The sequence below is a fragment of the Pseudorasbora parva genome, chromosome 5 (assembly GCF_024679245.1).
Source record: "Pseudorasbora parva isolate DD20220531a chromosome 5, ASM2467924v1, whole genome shotgun sequence".
NCBI classification, from domain to species: Eukaryota; Metazoa; Chordata; class Actinopteri; order Cypriniformes; family Gobionidae; genus Pseudorasbora; species Pseudorasbora parva.
Window position 1 is genome coordinate 53,210,570 of NC_090176.1, and position 16,257 is coordinate 53,226,826.

Genomic DNA, 16,257 nt, shown 5'->3' on the forward strand with positions numbered 1-16,257 from the left:
GTGTGTGTTTCGTAGACGCTCTGTGTGTGTGTGTGTTTTAAGCCTGACGCTCTGAGTGTGTGTGTGTTTCTTCTGACGCTCTGAGTGTGTGTGTGTGTGTGTGTGTGTTTCGCCTGACGCTCTGAGTGTGTGTGTGTGTGTGTGTTTCGCTTGACGGTCTGAGTGTGTGTGTGTTTCGCCTGACGGTCTAAGTGTGTGTGTGTTTCTCCTGACACGCTGACTGTGTGATTGTCACCTGACGCTCTGAGTGTGTGTGTGTGTGTGTGTGTGTGTTTCGCTTGACAGTCTGAGTGTGTGTGTGTGTGTTTCGCCTGACGGTCTAAGTGTGTGTGTGTGTTTCTCCTGACGCTCTGAGTGTGTGTGCTTCGCCTGATGCTCTGAGTGTGTGTATTTCGCCTGACGCTCTGAGTGTGTGTTTCGCCTGACGCTCTGAGTGTGTTTGTGTTTCGCCTGACGCTCTGTGTGTGTGTTTCGCCTGACGCTCTGTGTGTGTTTCGCCTGACACTCTGAGTGTGTTTGTGTTTCGCCTGACGCTCTGTGTGTGTGTTTCGCCTGACGCTCTGAGTGTGTTTGTGTTTCGCCTGACGCTCTGTGTGTGTGTTTCGCCTGACGCTCTGAGTGTGTTTGTGTTTCGCCTGACGCTCTGTGTGTGTGTTTCGCCTGACGTTCTGAGTGTGTTTGTGTTTCGCCTGACGCTCTGTGTGTGTGTTTCGCCTGACGCTCTGTGTGTGTTTCGCCTGACACTCTGAGTGTGTGTTTCACCTGAAGCTCTGATTGTGTGTGTGTTTCGTAGATGCTCTGTGTGTGTGTGTGTGTGTTAAGCCTGACGCTCTGAGTGTGTGTGTGTTTCGCCTGACGCTCTGAGTGTGTGTGTGTGTTTCTTCTGACGCTCTGACTGTGTGTGTGTGTTTCGCCTGACGTTCTAAGTGTGTGTGTGTGTGTTTCGCTTGACGGTCTGAGTGTGTGTGTGTGTGTTTCGCCTGACGGTCTAAGTGTGTGTGTGTTTTTCCTGACACTCTGACTGTGTGATTGTCACCTGACGCTCTGAGTGTGTGTGTTTCGCCTGACGCTCTGAGTGTGTGTGTGTGTTTCGCCTGACGCTCTGAGTGTGTGTGTGTGTGTGTGTGTGTGTGTTTCGCCTGACGCTCTGAGTGTGTGTGTGTGTGTGTTTCGCCTGACGCGCTGAGTGTGTGATTGTCGCCTGATGCTCTGAGTGTGTGTGTGTGTTTCGCCTGACGCTCTGAGTGTGTGTGTGTGTGTGTTTCGCCTGACGTTCTGACTGTTTGGTTGTCGCCTGACGCTCTGAGTGTGTTTTGCCTGACGCTCTGAGTGTGTGTGTGTGTTTCGCCTGACGCTCTGACTGTGTGATTGTCGCCTGACGCTTTGAGTGTGTTTTGCCTGACGCTCTGACTGTGTGATTGTCGCCTGACGCTCTGAGTGTGTTTTGCCTGACGCTCTGACTGTGTGATTGTCGCCTGACAATCTGAGTGTGTTTCGCCTGACGCTCTGAGTGTGTGTGTGTGTGTTTCGCCTGACGCTCTGAGTGTGTTTCGCCTGACGATCTGACTGTGTGATTGTCGCCTGACGATCTGAGTGTGTTTCGCCTGACGCTCTGAGTGTGCGTGTGTGTGTGTGTGTTTCGCCTGACGCTCTGAGTGTGTGTGTGTGTGTTTCGCCTGATGCTCTGAGTGTGTTTCGCCTGATGCTCTGGCTGTGTGATTGTCGCCTGACGCTCTGAGTGTGTTTTGCTTGACGCTCTGACTGTGTGATTGTCGCCTGACGCTCTGAGTGTGTTTCGCCTGACGCTCTGAGTGTGTTTCGCCTGACGCTCTGAGTGTGTTTCGCCTGATGCTCTGGCTGTGTGATTGTCGCCTGACAATCTGAGTGTGTTTCGCCTGACGCTCTGAGTGTGTTTCGCCTGATGCTCTGACTGTGTGATTGTCGCCTGACGCTCTGAGTGTGTGTGTGTGTGTTTCGCCTGACGATCTGAGTGTGTTTCGCCTGACGCTCTGAGTGTGTGTGTGTGTGTTTCGCCTGACGATCTGAGTGTGTTTCGCCTGACGCTCTGACTGTGTGATTGTCGCCTGACGATCTGAGTGTGTTTCGCCTGACGCTCTGGCTGTGTGATTGTCGTCTGACGATCTGAGTGTGTTTCGCCTGACGCTCTGAGTGTGTGTGTGTGTGTGTTTCGCCTGACGCTTTGAGTGTGTGCGTGTGTGTTTCGCCTGACGCTCTGGCTGTGTGATTGTCGCCTGATGCTCTGAGTGTGTGTTTTGCCTGACGCTCTGAGTGTGCGTGTGTGTTTCGCCTGACGCTCTGACTGTGTGATTGTCGCCTGACGATCTCAGTGTGTTTCGCCCGAAGCTCTGGCTGCGTGATTGTCGCCTGACGCTCTGAGTGTGTTTCGCCTGACGCTCTGAGTGTGTGTGTGTGTTTCGTCTGACGCTCTGAGTGTGTGTGTTTCGCCTGACTCTCTGAGTGTGAGTGTGTTTCGCCTGACGCTCTGAGTGTGTGTTTCGCCTGACGCTCTGAGTGTGTGTGTTTCGCCTGACTCTCTGAGTGTGTGTGTGTGTGTGTGTGTTTCGCCTGACGCTCTGAGTGTGTGTTTCGCCTGACGCTCTGAGTGTGTGTGTTTCGCCTGACGCTCTGAGTGTGTGTTTCGCCTAAGGCTCGCACACGCTGACGCTTCGGCTGTGTGTGTGTTTTGTGTGTGTGTGTGTGGTTCGCCTGTTATTTTAGGGTTATGTTTTAGGTATATGCGCTTTTGTCTTTTTTTCAACTTTTCAAAATATATATATATATATATATATATATATATATATATATATATATATATATATATATATATATATATATATATTTCTACTCCTCTGAAAGGATTGACATGTTCAGTGTTGATCTGAACACACACAACACACACACACACACACACACACACACAAACACTGAATCTGATGAATGTTAAAGAGATGCATGAAGTATAAATAGCATATGCTTTATTTTTGGCAAACCCCTTCCAGCCTCATCAGCATCAGAAGCTCTTTTTCTGTGCTCTTATCCTGCTTTAGATATGAAGGTCTGATAGTTTAACATATAAATAGATGAGTCCTGTGTGAATGAAGTAAAGCTGAAGAAGCCGCTGTTTGCTCATTAGCAGGGTCTGATTTCTCATTAAAAGCTGACCTCGGGCTCGTGGGGTTTGTTCATCATGCATGTGGATGGAGAAGGTGAAGCACGTGCAGCCCTCACACACTCACAGCTCAAGGCTTTCCTGTCGGAGTAAAGGTGAGGACACAAATGGAGAATCGATTATAGATCAACATTTCTTCTGAATATTGGTCCTGATATACTGTCCCTGTGTTTAAAGGCTCATAACACACACACATACACACACACCGTTTCTGCCAGTCTGGTGTTAATTTTGAGTATCTATAGAGTAGTGTTGATCCATCATATTATATCTCCCACTATACTTTGGTGTTGTTCACATTATATGCACTTATGCGCAGTTAGCCATTAAAACACACACATCTGATTCAGTTTCACTTACGCCTGTGGTTTCCACTCATGACTGGGAACACACACGCACACACACATTTTCCCAGTTAGTTTATTTTGTATAATCCCATACTCTAGTCATATTATTATTGCATGTTGTAATAATTAAATTAGTAAAGAGTCTGAAAATAGGCCTTTTTACAGTACAGATTGTTTCAAATGAGCTTGGAGACGTTGCAAAATGCATCAATTATTAAATTCAGTTCCATCTATAAAGCAGCTGAAGACCATTCATTTACTAGCTCTGGTGTCAATGCAGTTACATGCATTATTTTACTGAAATGATTGTCTTAGCAACCAAACAAGCCAAAGGTGATGGTGGCAAGACAGCAAACTGTAACATACAAAATATGATAAACTTCGGAGGACAGAACTCACAAAAGTTATGTTAACACTTTATTTTAAGGTTCAGTTATTAACTAGTGTCTTATGATTATGCATATTACTAGGATATTGTCTGTTTATGAGCACTTCTAAAGCTCATATTAATGCCTTATTCTGCATGAGCTTATTCTACATCCCTTAATCCGACCCAATACCTAAACTTAAACGCTACAAAAACTACCTTACTAACTATTAATAAGCAGTAAATTAGGAGTTTATTGAGGCAGAAGTAATAGTTAATAGTGAATATGTGTTCCCCATACTAAAGTGTTACCAAAATGTTATATCTATATGATGTTTGTAAATGTTGGCTTGCATTCCAACATTTGTGACAACTAGCCCCGGTGTCCCTGTGAGTGGGGTTTAATGGGGTCTGAGCAGCCCTTGGCCAGGCCGGAAGCAACTCTTTGGCAGATTGCGAGTGTTAAAGTGTCTGAGCCTGGCTCAGTGCTGGAAATGAGGCCAGATCTGGATTATATAAGCCGGAGGAGGCACAGCAGATGACTGACTGAGAGCTTGCTGGAGGAGAAATGGCTCAGATCTGCTCGCTTATAAGTCACAGCACTTTCTAAAAGAGTGGGCTTCCTTATTTCCACATCAAACAACCACTGGAGCCAATGGGAGACGAGCACATCGCTTGACTCCGGCCATCCTACCCAAAACGAAACAGTTTGAGACTTCAGGTTCATGAGCCGCTTTAGGAATATTAGCTTAGAATCGCTACAAAGTGCAGTTAACAGTTAAAACAGTTTAGATTATAGCGGTACATTACAGTAATATGATAAGAAATACCAGTCTGCAATATGAAGCAGCTGTTTGATACAACTGAAAATAACGAGAAGTCGATTCGAGCCAACAAGAACATTTGGCAATGTTGCCATTAAGTTCAATATTTATGAATATTTAAAACATAAATTTTAAATGTTTTTTCTTGGTTATGTCAAAGTTAAGGAAACATTCTTCAAACATTATGGGAACGGTCTCTGAGCCTTAATCTGAGTGTTCTCTGAGCGTTACTCTAGAGTGTTCTCTGAGCGTTACTCTAGAGTGTTCTCTGAGCGTTACTCTAGAGTGTTCTCTGAACGTTACTCTAGAGTGTTCTCTGAGCGTTACTCTAGTGTTCTCTGAGCGTTACTCTAGAGTGTTCTCTGAGTGTTACTCTAGAGCGTTCTCTGAGCGTTACTCTAGAGTGTTCTCTGAGTGTTACTCTAGAGTGTTCTCTGAGCGTTACTCTAGAGTGTTCTCTGAACGTTACTCTAGAGCGTTCTCTGAGCGTTACTCTAGAGTGTTCTCTGAACGTTACTCTAGAGCGTTCTCCGAGCGTTACTCTAGAGTGTTCTCTGAGCGTTACTCTAGAGTGTTCTCTGAGCGTTACTCTAGAGTGTTCTCTGAGCGTTACTCTAGAGTGTTCTCTGAGCGTTACTCTAGAGTGTTCTCTGAACGTTACTCTAGAGCGTTCTCTGAGCGTTACTCTAGAGTGTTCTCTGACATTACTCTAGTGTGTTCTCTGAGCGTTACTCTAGAGTGTTCTCTGAGCGTTACTCTAGAGTGTTCTCTGAGCGTTACTCTAGAGTGTTCTCTGAGCGTTACTCTAGTGTGTTCTCTGAGCGTTACTCTAGAGTGTTCTCTGAGCGTTACTCTAGAGTGTTCTCTGAGCGTTACTCTAGAGTGTTCTCTGAGCGTTACTCTAGAGTGTTCTCTGAGTGTTACTCTAGAGTGTTCTCTGAGCGTTACTCTAGAGCGTTCTCTGAGCGTTCTCTGAGCGTTACTCTAGAGTGTTCTCTGAGCGTTACTCTAGAGTGTTCTCTGAGCGTTACTCTAGAGTGTTCTCTGAACGTTACTCTAGAGCGTTCTCTGAGCGTTACTCTAGAGTGTTCTCTGAGCGTTACTCTGGAGCGTTCTCTGAGCGTTACTCTTGATTGTTCTCTGAGCCTTACTCTTGAGTGTTCTCTGAGCTTTAATCTAGACTGTTCTCTGAGCGTTACTCTAGAGTGTTCTCTGAGCGTTACTCTAGAGTGTTCTCTGAGCGTTACTCTAGAGTGTTCTCTGAGCGTTACTCTAGAGCGTTCTCTGAGCGTTACTCTTGATTGTTCTCTGAGCGTTACTCTTGAGTGTTCTCTGAACGTTACTCTAGAGCGTTCTCTGAGCGTTACTCTAGAGTGTTCTCTGAGCGTTACTCTAGAGCGTTCTCTGAGCGTTACTCTTGATTGTTCTCTGAGCGTTACTCTTGAGTGTTCTCTGAGCGTTACTCTAGAGTGTTCTCTGAGCGTTACTCTAGAGCGTTCTCTGAGCGTTACTCTAGAGTGTTCTCTGAGCGTTACTCTAGAGCGTTCTCTGAGCGTTACTCTTGATTGTTCTCTGAGCGTTACTCTAGAGTGTTCTCTGAGCGTTACTCTAGAGTGTTCTCTGAGCGTTACTCTAGAGCGTTCTCTGAGCGTTACTCTTGATTGTTCTCTGAGCGTTACTCTTGAGTGTTCTCTGAACGTTACTCTAGAGCGTTCTCTGAGCGTTACTCTAGAGTGTTCTCTGAGCGTTACTCTTGAGTGTTCTCTGAGCTTTAATCTAGACTGTTCTCTGAGCGTTACTCTAGAGTGTTCTCTGAGCGTTACTCTAGAGTGTTCTCTGAGCGTTACTCTAGAGTGTTCTCTGAGCGTTACTCTAGAGCGTTCTCTGAGCGTTACTCTTGATTGTTCTCTGAGCGTTACTCTTGAGTGTTCTCTGAGCTTTAATCTAGACTGTTCTCTGAGCGTTACTCTAGAGTGTTCTCTGAGCGTTACTCTAGAGTGTTCTCTGAGCGTTACTCTAGAGTGTTCTCTGAGCGTTACTCTAGAGTGTTCTCTGAGCGTTACTCTAGAGTGTTCTCTGAGCGTTACTCTAGAGCGTTCTCTGAGCGTTACTCTTGATTGTTCTCTGAGCGTTACTCTAGAGCGTTCTCTGAGCGTTACTCTAGAGCGTTCTCTGAGCGTTAATCTAGAGCGTTCTCTGAGCGTTAATCTAGAGCGTTCTCTGAGCGTTACTCTTGAGTGTTCTCTGAGCGTTACTCTTGAGTGTTCTCTGAGCGTTACTCTTGAGTGTTCTCTGAGCGTTACTCTAGAGTGTTCTCTGAGCGTTACTCTAGAGTGTTCTCTGAGTGTTACTCTACAGTGTTCTCTGAACGTTACTCTAGAGTGTTCTCTGACCGTTACTCTAGAGCGTTCTCTGAGCGTTACTCTAGACTGTTCTCTGAACGTTACTCTAGAGTGTTCTCTGAACGTTACTCTAGAGCGTTCTCTGAACGTTACTCTAAAGTGTTCTCTGAGCGTTACTCTAGACTGTTCTCTGAGCGTTACTCTAGAGTGTTCTCTAAACGTTACTCTAGAGTGTTCTCTGAACGTTACTCTAAAATGTTCTCTGAGTGTTACTCTTGAGTGTTCTCTGAGCATTACTCTAGAGTGTTCTCTGAGCGTTACTCTAGAGTGTTCTCTGAGCATTACTCTAGAGCTTTCTCTGAGTGTTACTCTAGAGAGTTCTCCGAGCGTTACTCTTGAGTGTTCTCTGAGCGTTACTCTAGAGCTTTCTCTGAGCGTTACTCTAGAGTGTTCTCTGAGCGTTACTCTAGAGTGTTCTCTGAGCGTTACTCTAGAGTGTTCTCTGAGCGTTACTCTAGAGTGTTCTCTGAGCGTTACTCTAGTGTTCTCTGAGCGTTACTCTAGAGCGTTCTCTGAGCGTTACTCTAGAGCGTTCTCTGAGCGTTACTCTAGAGTGTTCTCTGAGCGTTACTATAGAGCGTTCTCTGAGCGTTACTCTAGAGTGTTCTCTGAGCGTTACTGTAGAGTGTTCTCTGAGCGTTACTCTAGAGCTTTCTCTGAGCGTTACTCTAGAGTGTTCTCTGAGCGTTACTCTAGAGCTTTCTCTGAGTGTTACTCTAGAGAGTTCTCCGAGCGTTACTCTTGAGTGTTCTCTGAGCGTTACTCTAGAGTGTTCTCTGAGCGTTACTCTAGAGTGTTCTCTGAGCGTTACTCTAGAGTGTTCTCTGAGCGTTACTCTAGTGTTCTCTGAGCGTTACTCTAGAGCGTTCTCTGAGCGTTACTCTAGAGCGTTCTCTGAGCGTTACTCTAGAGTGTTCTCTGAGCGTTACTATAGAGCGTTCTCTGAGCGTTACTCTAGAGTGTTCTCTGAGCGTTACTGTAGAGTGTTCTCTGAGCGTTACTCTAGAGCTTTCTCTGAGTGTTACTCTAGAGAGTTCTCCGAGCGTTACTCTTGAGTGTTCTCTGAGCGTTACTCTAGAGCTTTCTCTGAGTGTTACTCTAGAGAGTTCTCCGAGCGTTACTCTTGAGTGTTCTCTGAGCGTTACTCTAGAGCTTTCTCTGAGCGTTACTCTAGAGTGTTCTCTGAGCGTTACTCTAGAGTGTTCTCTGAGCGTTACTCTAGTGTTCTCTGAGCGTTACTCTAGAGCGTTCTCTGAGCGTTACTCTAGAGTGTTCTCTGAGCGTTACTCTAGAGTGTTCTCTGAGCGTTACTCTAGAGCGTTCTCTGAGCGTTACTCTAGAGAGTTCTCTGAGCGTTACTCTAGAGTGTCCTCTGAGCGTTACTCTAGAGCGTTCTATGAGCGTTACTCTAGAGAGTTCTCTGAGCGTTACTCTAGAGTGTTCTCTGAGCGTTACTCTAGAGTGTTCTCTGAGCGTTACTCTAGAGCGTTCTCTGAGCGTTACTCTAGTGTTCTCTGAGCGTTACTCTAGAGCGTTCTCTGAGCGTTACTCTAGAGTGTTCTCTGAGCGTTACTCTAGAGTGTTCTCTGAGCGTTATTCTAGAGTGTCCTCTGAGCGTTACTCTAGAGTGTCTTCTGAGCGTTACTCTAGAGTGTCCTCTGAGCGTTACTCTAGAGCGTTCTATGAGCGTTACTCTAGAGAGTTCTCTGAGCGTTACTCTAGAGTGTTCTCTGAGCGTTACTCTAGAGTGTTCTCTGAGCGTTACTCTAGAGCGTTCTCTGAGCGTTACTCTTGAGCGTTCTCTGAGCGTTACTCTTGAGTGTTCTCTGAGCGTTACTCTAGACTGTTCTCTGAGCGTTACTCTAGAGTGTTCTCTGAGTGTTACTCTAGAGTGTTCTCTGAGCGTTACTCTACAGTGTTCTCTGAACGTTACTCTAGAGTGTTCTCTGACCGTTACTCTAGAGCGTTCTCTGAGCGTTACTCTAGACTGTTCTCTGAGCGTTACTCTAGAGTGTTCTCTGAACGTTACTCTAGAGTGTTCTCTGAGCGTTACTCTAGAGTGTTCTCTGAGCGTTACTCTTGAGTGTTCTCTGAGCGTTACTCTAGAGTGTTCTCTGAGCGTTACTCTAGAGTGTTCTCTGAGCGTTACTCTAGAGTGTTTTCTGAGCGTTACTCTAATGTGTCCTCTGAGCGTTACTCTAGCGTTCTCTGAGCGTTACTCTAGAGCGTTCTCTGAGCGTTACTCTAGAGTGTTCTCTGAGCGTTACTCTAGAGTGTTCTCTGAGCGTTACTCTAGACTGTTCTCTGAGCGTTACTCTAGAGTGTTCTCTGAGCGTTACTCTAGAGTGTTCTCTGAGCGTTACTCTAGAGTGTTCTCTGAGCGTTACTCTTGAGTGTTCTCTGAGCGTTACTCTAGAGTGTTCTCTGAGCGTTACTCTAGAGTGTTCTCTGAGCGTTACTCTAGAGTGTTATCTGAGCGTTACTCTAGAGTGTTCTCTGAACGTTACTCTAGAGTGTTCTCTGAGCGTTACTCTAGAGTGTTCTCTGAGCGTTACTCTAGTGTTCTCTGAGCGTTACTCTAGAGTGTTCTCTGAGCGTTACTCTAGAGTGTTCTCTGAGCGTTACTCTAGAGTGTTCTCTGAGCGTTACTCTAGAGTGTTATCTGAGCGTTACTCTAGAGTGTTCTCTGAACGTTACTCTAGAGTGTTCTCTGAGCGTTACTCTAGAGTGTTCTCTGAGCGTTACTCTAGAGTGTTCTCTGAGCGTTACTCTAGAGTGTTCTCTGAGCGTTACTCTTGAGTGTTCTCTGAGCGTCACACTAGAGTGTTCTCTGAGTGTTACTCTAGAGTGTTCTCTGAGCGTTACTCTATAGTGTCCTCTGAGAGTCACTCTAGAGTGTTCTCTGAGCGTCACTCTAGAGTGTTCTCTAAGCGTTACTCTAGAGCGTTCTCTGAGCGTTACTCTTGAGTGTTCTCTGAGCATTACTCTAGAGTGTTCTCCGAGCGTTACTCTAGAGTGTTCTATGAGCGTTACTCTAGAGTGTTCTCTGAGTGTTACTCTAGAGTGTTCTCTGAGCGTTACTCTAGAGTGTTCTCTGAGCGTTACTCTTGAGTGTTCTCCGACCGTTACTCTAGAGCGTTCTCTGAGCGTTACTCTAGAGTGTTCTCCGAGCGTTACTCTTGAGTGTTCTCTGAGCGTTACTCTAGAGTGTTCTCTAAGCGTTACTCTAGAGTGTTCTCTAAGCGTTACTCTAGAGCGTTCTCTGAGCGTTACTCTAGAGTGTTCTCTGAGCGTTACTCTAGACTGTTCTCTGAGCGTTACTTTTGAGTGTTCTCTGAGCGTTCTCTGAGCGTTACTCTAGAGCGTTCTCTGAGCGTTACTCTAGAGCGTTACTCTAGAGCGTTACTCTAGAGCGTTACTCTAGAGCGTTCTCTGAGCGTTACTCTAGAGCGTTCTCTGAGCGTTACTCTAGAGCGTTCTCTGAGCGTTACTCTAGAGCGTTCTCTGAGCGTTACTCTTGAGTGTTCTCTGAGCGTTACTGTAGAGCGTTCTCCGAGCGTTACTCTAGAGTGTTCTCTGAGCGTTACTGTAGAGTGTTCTCTGAGCGTTACTCTAGAGTGTTCTCTGAGCGTTACTCTAGAGCGTTCTCTGAGCGTTACTCTTGAGTGTTCTCTGAGCGTTACTCTAGAGTGTTCTCCGAGCGTTACTCTAGAGCAGAGGTCACTAATAGGCGGACCGCGGTCCGGATCCGGACCCAGCCGCCCTTCTGTCCGGACCCGGACCAATAACCCATAAATTATTTACAATTATTTACTTTTGACGGAGCGTTTCTATTTTAATCCGGGCAGCTTTTTTAGCATCTATGGTAATGGTTTAGCGCGGCCCAGGAAACTCACAGACCAATAGCATGCGTTGTAAATCATGTCACGTGATGCTACTCAAGTCAGACAGCGAGAGAAACACACACACACACACAGGGAGAGACGAGACGAAAGAGAGACAACGTTTCACATGGCGTGCTCTAAAAAAAGAAGCGTTACTCTAGAGTGTTATCTGAGCGTTACTCTAGAGTGTTCTCTGAACGTTACTCTAGAGTGTTCTCTGAGCGTTACTCTAGAGTGTTCTCTGAGCGTTACTCTAGAGCGTTCTCTGAGCGTTACTCTTGAGTGTTCTCTGAGCGTTACTGTAGAGCGTTCTCCGAGCGTTACTCTAGAGTGTTCTCTGAGCGTTACTGTAGAGTGTTCTCTGAGCGTTACTCTTGAGTGTTCTCTGAGCGTTACTCTAGAGTGTTCTCCGAGCGTTACTCTAGAGTGTTCTATGAGCGTTACTCTAGAGTGTTCTCTGAGTGTTACTCTAGAGTGTTCTCTGAGCGTTACTCTAGAGTGTTCTCTGAGCGTTACTCTTGAGTGTTCTCCGACCGTTACTCTAGAGCGTTCTCTGAGCGTTACTCTAGAGTGTTCTCCGAGCGTTACTCTTGAGTGTTCTCTGAGCGTTACTCTAGAGTGTTCTCTAAGCGTTACTCTAGAGTGTTCTCTAAGCGTTACTCTAGAGCGTTCTCTGAGCGTTACTCTAGAGTGTTCTCTGAGCGTTACTCTAGACTGTTCTCTGAGCGTTACTTTTGAGTGTTCTCTGAGCGTTACTCTAGAGCGTTCTCTGAGCGTTACTCTAGAGCGTTCTCTGAGCGTTACTCTAGAGCGTTACTCTAGAGCGTTCTCTGAGCGTTACTCTAGAGCGTTCTCTGAGCGTTACTCTAGAGCGTTCTCTGAGCGTTACTCTAGAGCGTTCTCTGAGCGTTACTCTTGAGTGTTCTCTGAGCGTTACTGTAGAGCGTTCTCCGAGCGTTACTCTAGAGTGTTCTCTGAGCGTTACTGTAGAGTGTTCTCTGAGCGTTACTCTAGAGTGTTCTCTGAGCGTTACTCTAGAGCGTTCTCTGAGCGTTACTCTTGAGTGTTCTCTGAGCGTTACTGTAGAGCGTTCTCCGAGCGTTACTCTAGAGTGTCCTCTGAGCGTTACTCTAGAGCGTTCTATGAGCGTTACTCTAGAGAGTTCTCTGAGCGTTACTCTAGAGTGTTCTCTGAGCGTTACTCTAGAGTGTTCTCTGAGCGTTACTCTAGAGCGTTCTCTGAGCGTTACTTTTGAGCGTTCTCTGAGCGTTACTCTTGAGTGTTCTCTGAGCGTTACTCTAGACTGTTCTCTGAGCGTTACTCTAGAGTGTTCTCTGAGTGTTACTCTAGAGTGTTCTCTGAGCGTTACTCTACAGTGTTCTCTGAACGTTACTCTAGAGTGTTCTCTGACCGTTACTCTAGAGCGTTCTCTGAGCGTTACTCTAGACTGTTCTCTGAGCGTTACTCTAGAGTGTTCTCAACGTTACTCTAGAGTGTTCTCTGAGCGTTACTCTAGAGTGTTCTCTGAGCGTTACTCTTGAGTGTTCTCTGAGCGTTACTCTAGAGTGTTCTCTGAGCGTTACTCTAGAGTGTTCTCTGAGCGTTACTCTAGAGTGTTCTCTGAGCGTTACTCTAGAGTGTTCTCTAAACGTTACTCTTGAGTGTTCTCTGAGCGTTACTCTAGTGTGTTCTCTGAGCGTTACTCTAGAGTGTTCTCTGAGCGTTACTCTTGAGTGTTCTCTGAGCGTTACTCTAGTGTGTTCTCTGAGCGTTACTCTAGAGTGTTCTCTGAGCGTTACTCTAGAGTGTTCTCTGAGCGTTACTCTAGAGTGTTCTCTGAGCGTTACTCTAGTGTGTTCTCTGAGCATTACTCTAGTGTGTTCTCTGAGCGTTACTCTAGAGCGTTCTCTGAGCGTTACTCTAGAGCGTTCTCTGAGCGTTACTCTAGTGTGTTCTCTGAGCGTTACTCTAGAGCGTTCTCTGAGCGTTACTCTAGTGTGTTCTCTGAGCGTTACTCTAGAGTGTTCTCTGAGCGTTACTCTAGTGCGTTCTCTGAGCGTTACTCTAGAGCGTTCTCTGAGCGTTACTCTAGAGTGTTCTCTGAGCGTTACTCTAGAGCGTTCTCTGAGCGTTACTCTAGAGTGTTCTCTGAGCGTTACTCTAGAGTGTTCTCTGAGCGTTACTCTAGAGCGTTCTCTGAGCGTTACTCTAGAGCGTTCTCTGAGCGTTACTCTAGAGTGTTCTCTGAGCGTTACTCTAGAGTGTTCTCTGAGCGTTACTCTAGAGTGTTCTCTGAGCGTTACTCTAGAGCGTTCTCTGAGCGTTACTCTAGAGCGTTCTCTGAGCGTTACTCTAGAGCGTTCTCTGAGCGTTACTCTAGAGCGTTCTCTGAGCGTTACTCTAGAGTGTTCTCTGAGCGTTACTCTAGAGTGTTCTCTGAACGTTACTCTAGAGTGTTCTCTGAGCGTTACTCTAGAGTGTTCTCTGAGCGTTACTCTAGAGTGTTCTCTGAGCGTTACTCTAGTGTGTTCTCTGAGCATTACTCTAGTGTGTTCTCTGAGCGTTACTCTAGAGCGTTCTCTGAGCGTTACTCTAGAGCGTTCTCTGAGCGTTACTCTAGTGTGTTCTCTGAGCGTTACTCTAGAGCGTTCTCTGAGCGTTACTCTAGTGTGTTCTCTGAGCGTTACTCTAGAGTGTTCTCTGAGCGTTACTCTAGTGCGTTCTCTGAGCGTTACTCTAGAGTGTTCTCTGAGCGTTACTCTAGAGTGTTCTCTGAGCGTTACTCTAGAGCGTTCTCTGAGCGTTACTCTAGAGTGTTCTCTGAGCGTTACTCTAGAGTGTTCTCTGAGCGTTACTCTAGAGCGTTCTCTGAGCGTTACTCTAGAGTGTTCTCTGAGCGTTACTCTTGAGTGTTCTCTGAGCGTTACTCTAGTGTGTTCTCTGAGCGTTACTCTAGAGTGTTCTCTGAGCGTTACTCTAGAGTGTTCTCTGAGCGTTACTCTTGAGTGTTCTCTGAGCGTTACTCTAGTGTGTTCTCTGAGCGTTACTCTAGAGTGTTCTCTGAGCGTTACTCTAGAGTGTTCTCTGAGCGTTACTCTAGTGTGTTCTCTGAGCGTTACTCTAGTGTGTTCTCTGAGCGTTACTCTAGAGTGTTCTCTGAGCGTTACTCTAGAGTGTTCTCTGAGCGTTACTCTAGAGTGTTCTCTGAGCGTTACTCTAGTGTGTTCTCTGAGCGTTACTCTAGTGTGTTCTCTGAGCGTTACTCTAGAGTGTTCTCTGAGCGTTACTCTAGAGCGTTCTCTGAGCGTTACTCTAGAGCGTTCTCTGAGCGTTACTCTTGAGTGTTCTCTGAGCGTTACTCTAGTGTGTTCTCTGAGCGTTACTCTAGTGTGTTCTCTGAGCGTTACTCTAGAGTGTTCTCTGAGCGTTACTCTAGAGTGTTCTCTGAGCGTTACTCTAGAGTGTTCTCTGAGCGTTACTCTTGAGTGTTCTCTGAGCGTTACTCTAGTGTGTTCTCTGAGCGTTACTCTAGAGTGTTCTCTGAGCGTTACTCTAGAGTGTTCTCTGAGCGTTACTCTAGAGTGTTCTCTGAGCGTTACTCTAGAGTGTTCTCTGAGCGTTACTCTAGAGTGTTCTCTGAGCGTTACTCTAGTGTGTTCTCTGAGCGTTACTCTAGTGTGTTCTCTGAGCGTTACTCTAGAGTGTTCTCTGAGCGTTACTCTAGAGTGTTCTCTGAGCGTTACTCTAGAGCGTTCTCTGAGCGTTACTCTAGAGTGTTCTCTGAGCGTTACTCTAGAGTGTTCTCTGAGCGTTACTCTAGTGTGTTCTCTGAGCGTTACTCTAGAGAGTTCTCTGAGCGTTACTCTAGAGTGTTCTCTGAGCGTTACTCTAGAGCGTTCAGTGAGCGTTACTCTAGAGCGTTCAGTGAGCGTTACTCTAGAGTGTTCTCTGAGCGTTACTCTAGTGTGTTCTCTGAGCGTTACTCTAGAGAGTTCTCTGAGCGTTACTCTAGAGTGTTCTCTGAGCGTTACTCTAGAGAGTTCTCTGAGCGTTACTCTAGAGCGTTACTCTAGAGCGTTTCTCTGAGCGTTACTCTAGAGCGTTCTCTGAGCGTTACTCTAGAGTGTTCTCTGAGCGTTACTCTAGAGTGTTCTCTGAGCGTTACTCTAGAGTGTTCTCTGAGCGTTACTCTAGAGTGTTCTCTGAGCGTTACTCTTGAGCGTTCTCTGAGCGTTACTCTAGAGTGTTCTCTGAGCGTTACTCTAGAGGGTTCTCTGAGCGTTACTCTAGAGCGTTCTCTGAGCGTTACTCTAGAGCGTTCTCTGAGCGTTACTCTAGAGTGTTCTCTGAGCGTTACTCTAGAGTGTTCTCTGAGCGTTACTCTAGAGTGTTCTCTGAGCGTTACTCTAGAGCGTTCTCTGAGCGTTACTCTAGAGTGTTCTCTGAGCGTTACTCTAGAGTGTTCTCTGAGCGTTACTCTAGTGTGTTCTCTGAGCGTTACTCTAGTGTGTTCTCTGAGCGTTACTCTAGAGTGTTCTCTGAGCGTTACTCTAGAGTTTTCTCTGAGCGTTACTCTAGTGTGTTCTCTGAGCGTTACTCTAGAGCGTTCTCTGAGCGTTACTCTAGTGTGTTCTCTGAGCGTTACTCTAGAGTGTTCTCTGAGCGTTACTCTAGTGCGTTCTCTGAGCGTTACTCTAGAGCGTTCTCTGAGCGTTACTCTAGAGCGTTCTCTGAGCGTTACTCTAGAGCGTTCTCTGAGCGTTACTCTAGAGTGTTCTCTGAGCGTTACTCTAGAGCGTTCTCTGAGCGTTACTCTAGAGTGTTCTCTGAGCGTTACTCTAGAGTGTTCTCTGAGCGTTACTCTAGAGCGTTCTCTGAGCGTTACTCTAGAGCGTTCTCTGAGCGTTACTCTTGAGCGTTCTCTGAGCGTTACTCTAGAGTGTTCTCTGAGCGTTACTCTAGAGTGTTCTCTGAGCGTTACTCTAGAGCGTTCTCTGAGCGTTACTCTAGAGCGTTCTCTGAGTGTTACTCTAGTGTGTTCTCTGAGCGTTACTCTAGAGAGTTCTCTGAGCGTTACTCTAGAGTGTTCTCTGAGCGTTACTCTAGAGTGTTCTCTGAGCGTTACTCTAGAGTGTTCTCTGAGCGTTACTCTAGAGTGTTCTCTGAGCGTTACTCTAGTGTGTTCTCTGAGCGTTACTCTAGAGAGTTCTCTGAGCGTTACTCTAGAGTGTTCTCTGAGCGTT

At 46.2% G+C, this 16,257-nt stretch overlaps 1 protein-coding gene across 1 annotated transcript in view; it reads right to left on the reverse strand.

The window, feature by feature from the left end:
* Window positions 1-3,260: 3,260 nt before the first annotated feature.
* The window catches only part of LOC137075888 (dentin sialophosphoprotein-like), a 55,211-nt gene continuing 42,214 nt past the window's right edge, over window positions 3,261-16,257 (reverse strand). Inside the window, exon 3 of the mRNA XM_067444838.1 lies at window positions 3,261-3,271. Coding sequence (XP_067300939.1) covers window positions 3,261-3,271 — 11 coding nt within the window. The remainder of the gene's footprint in view (window positions 3,272-16,257) is intronic.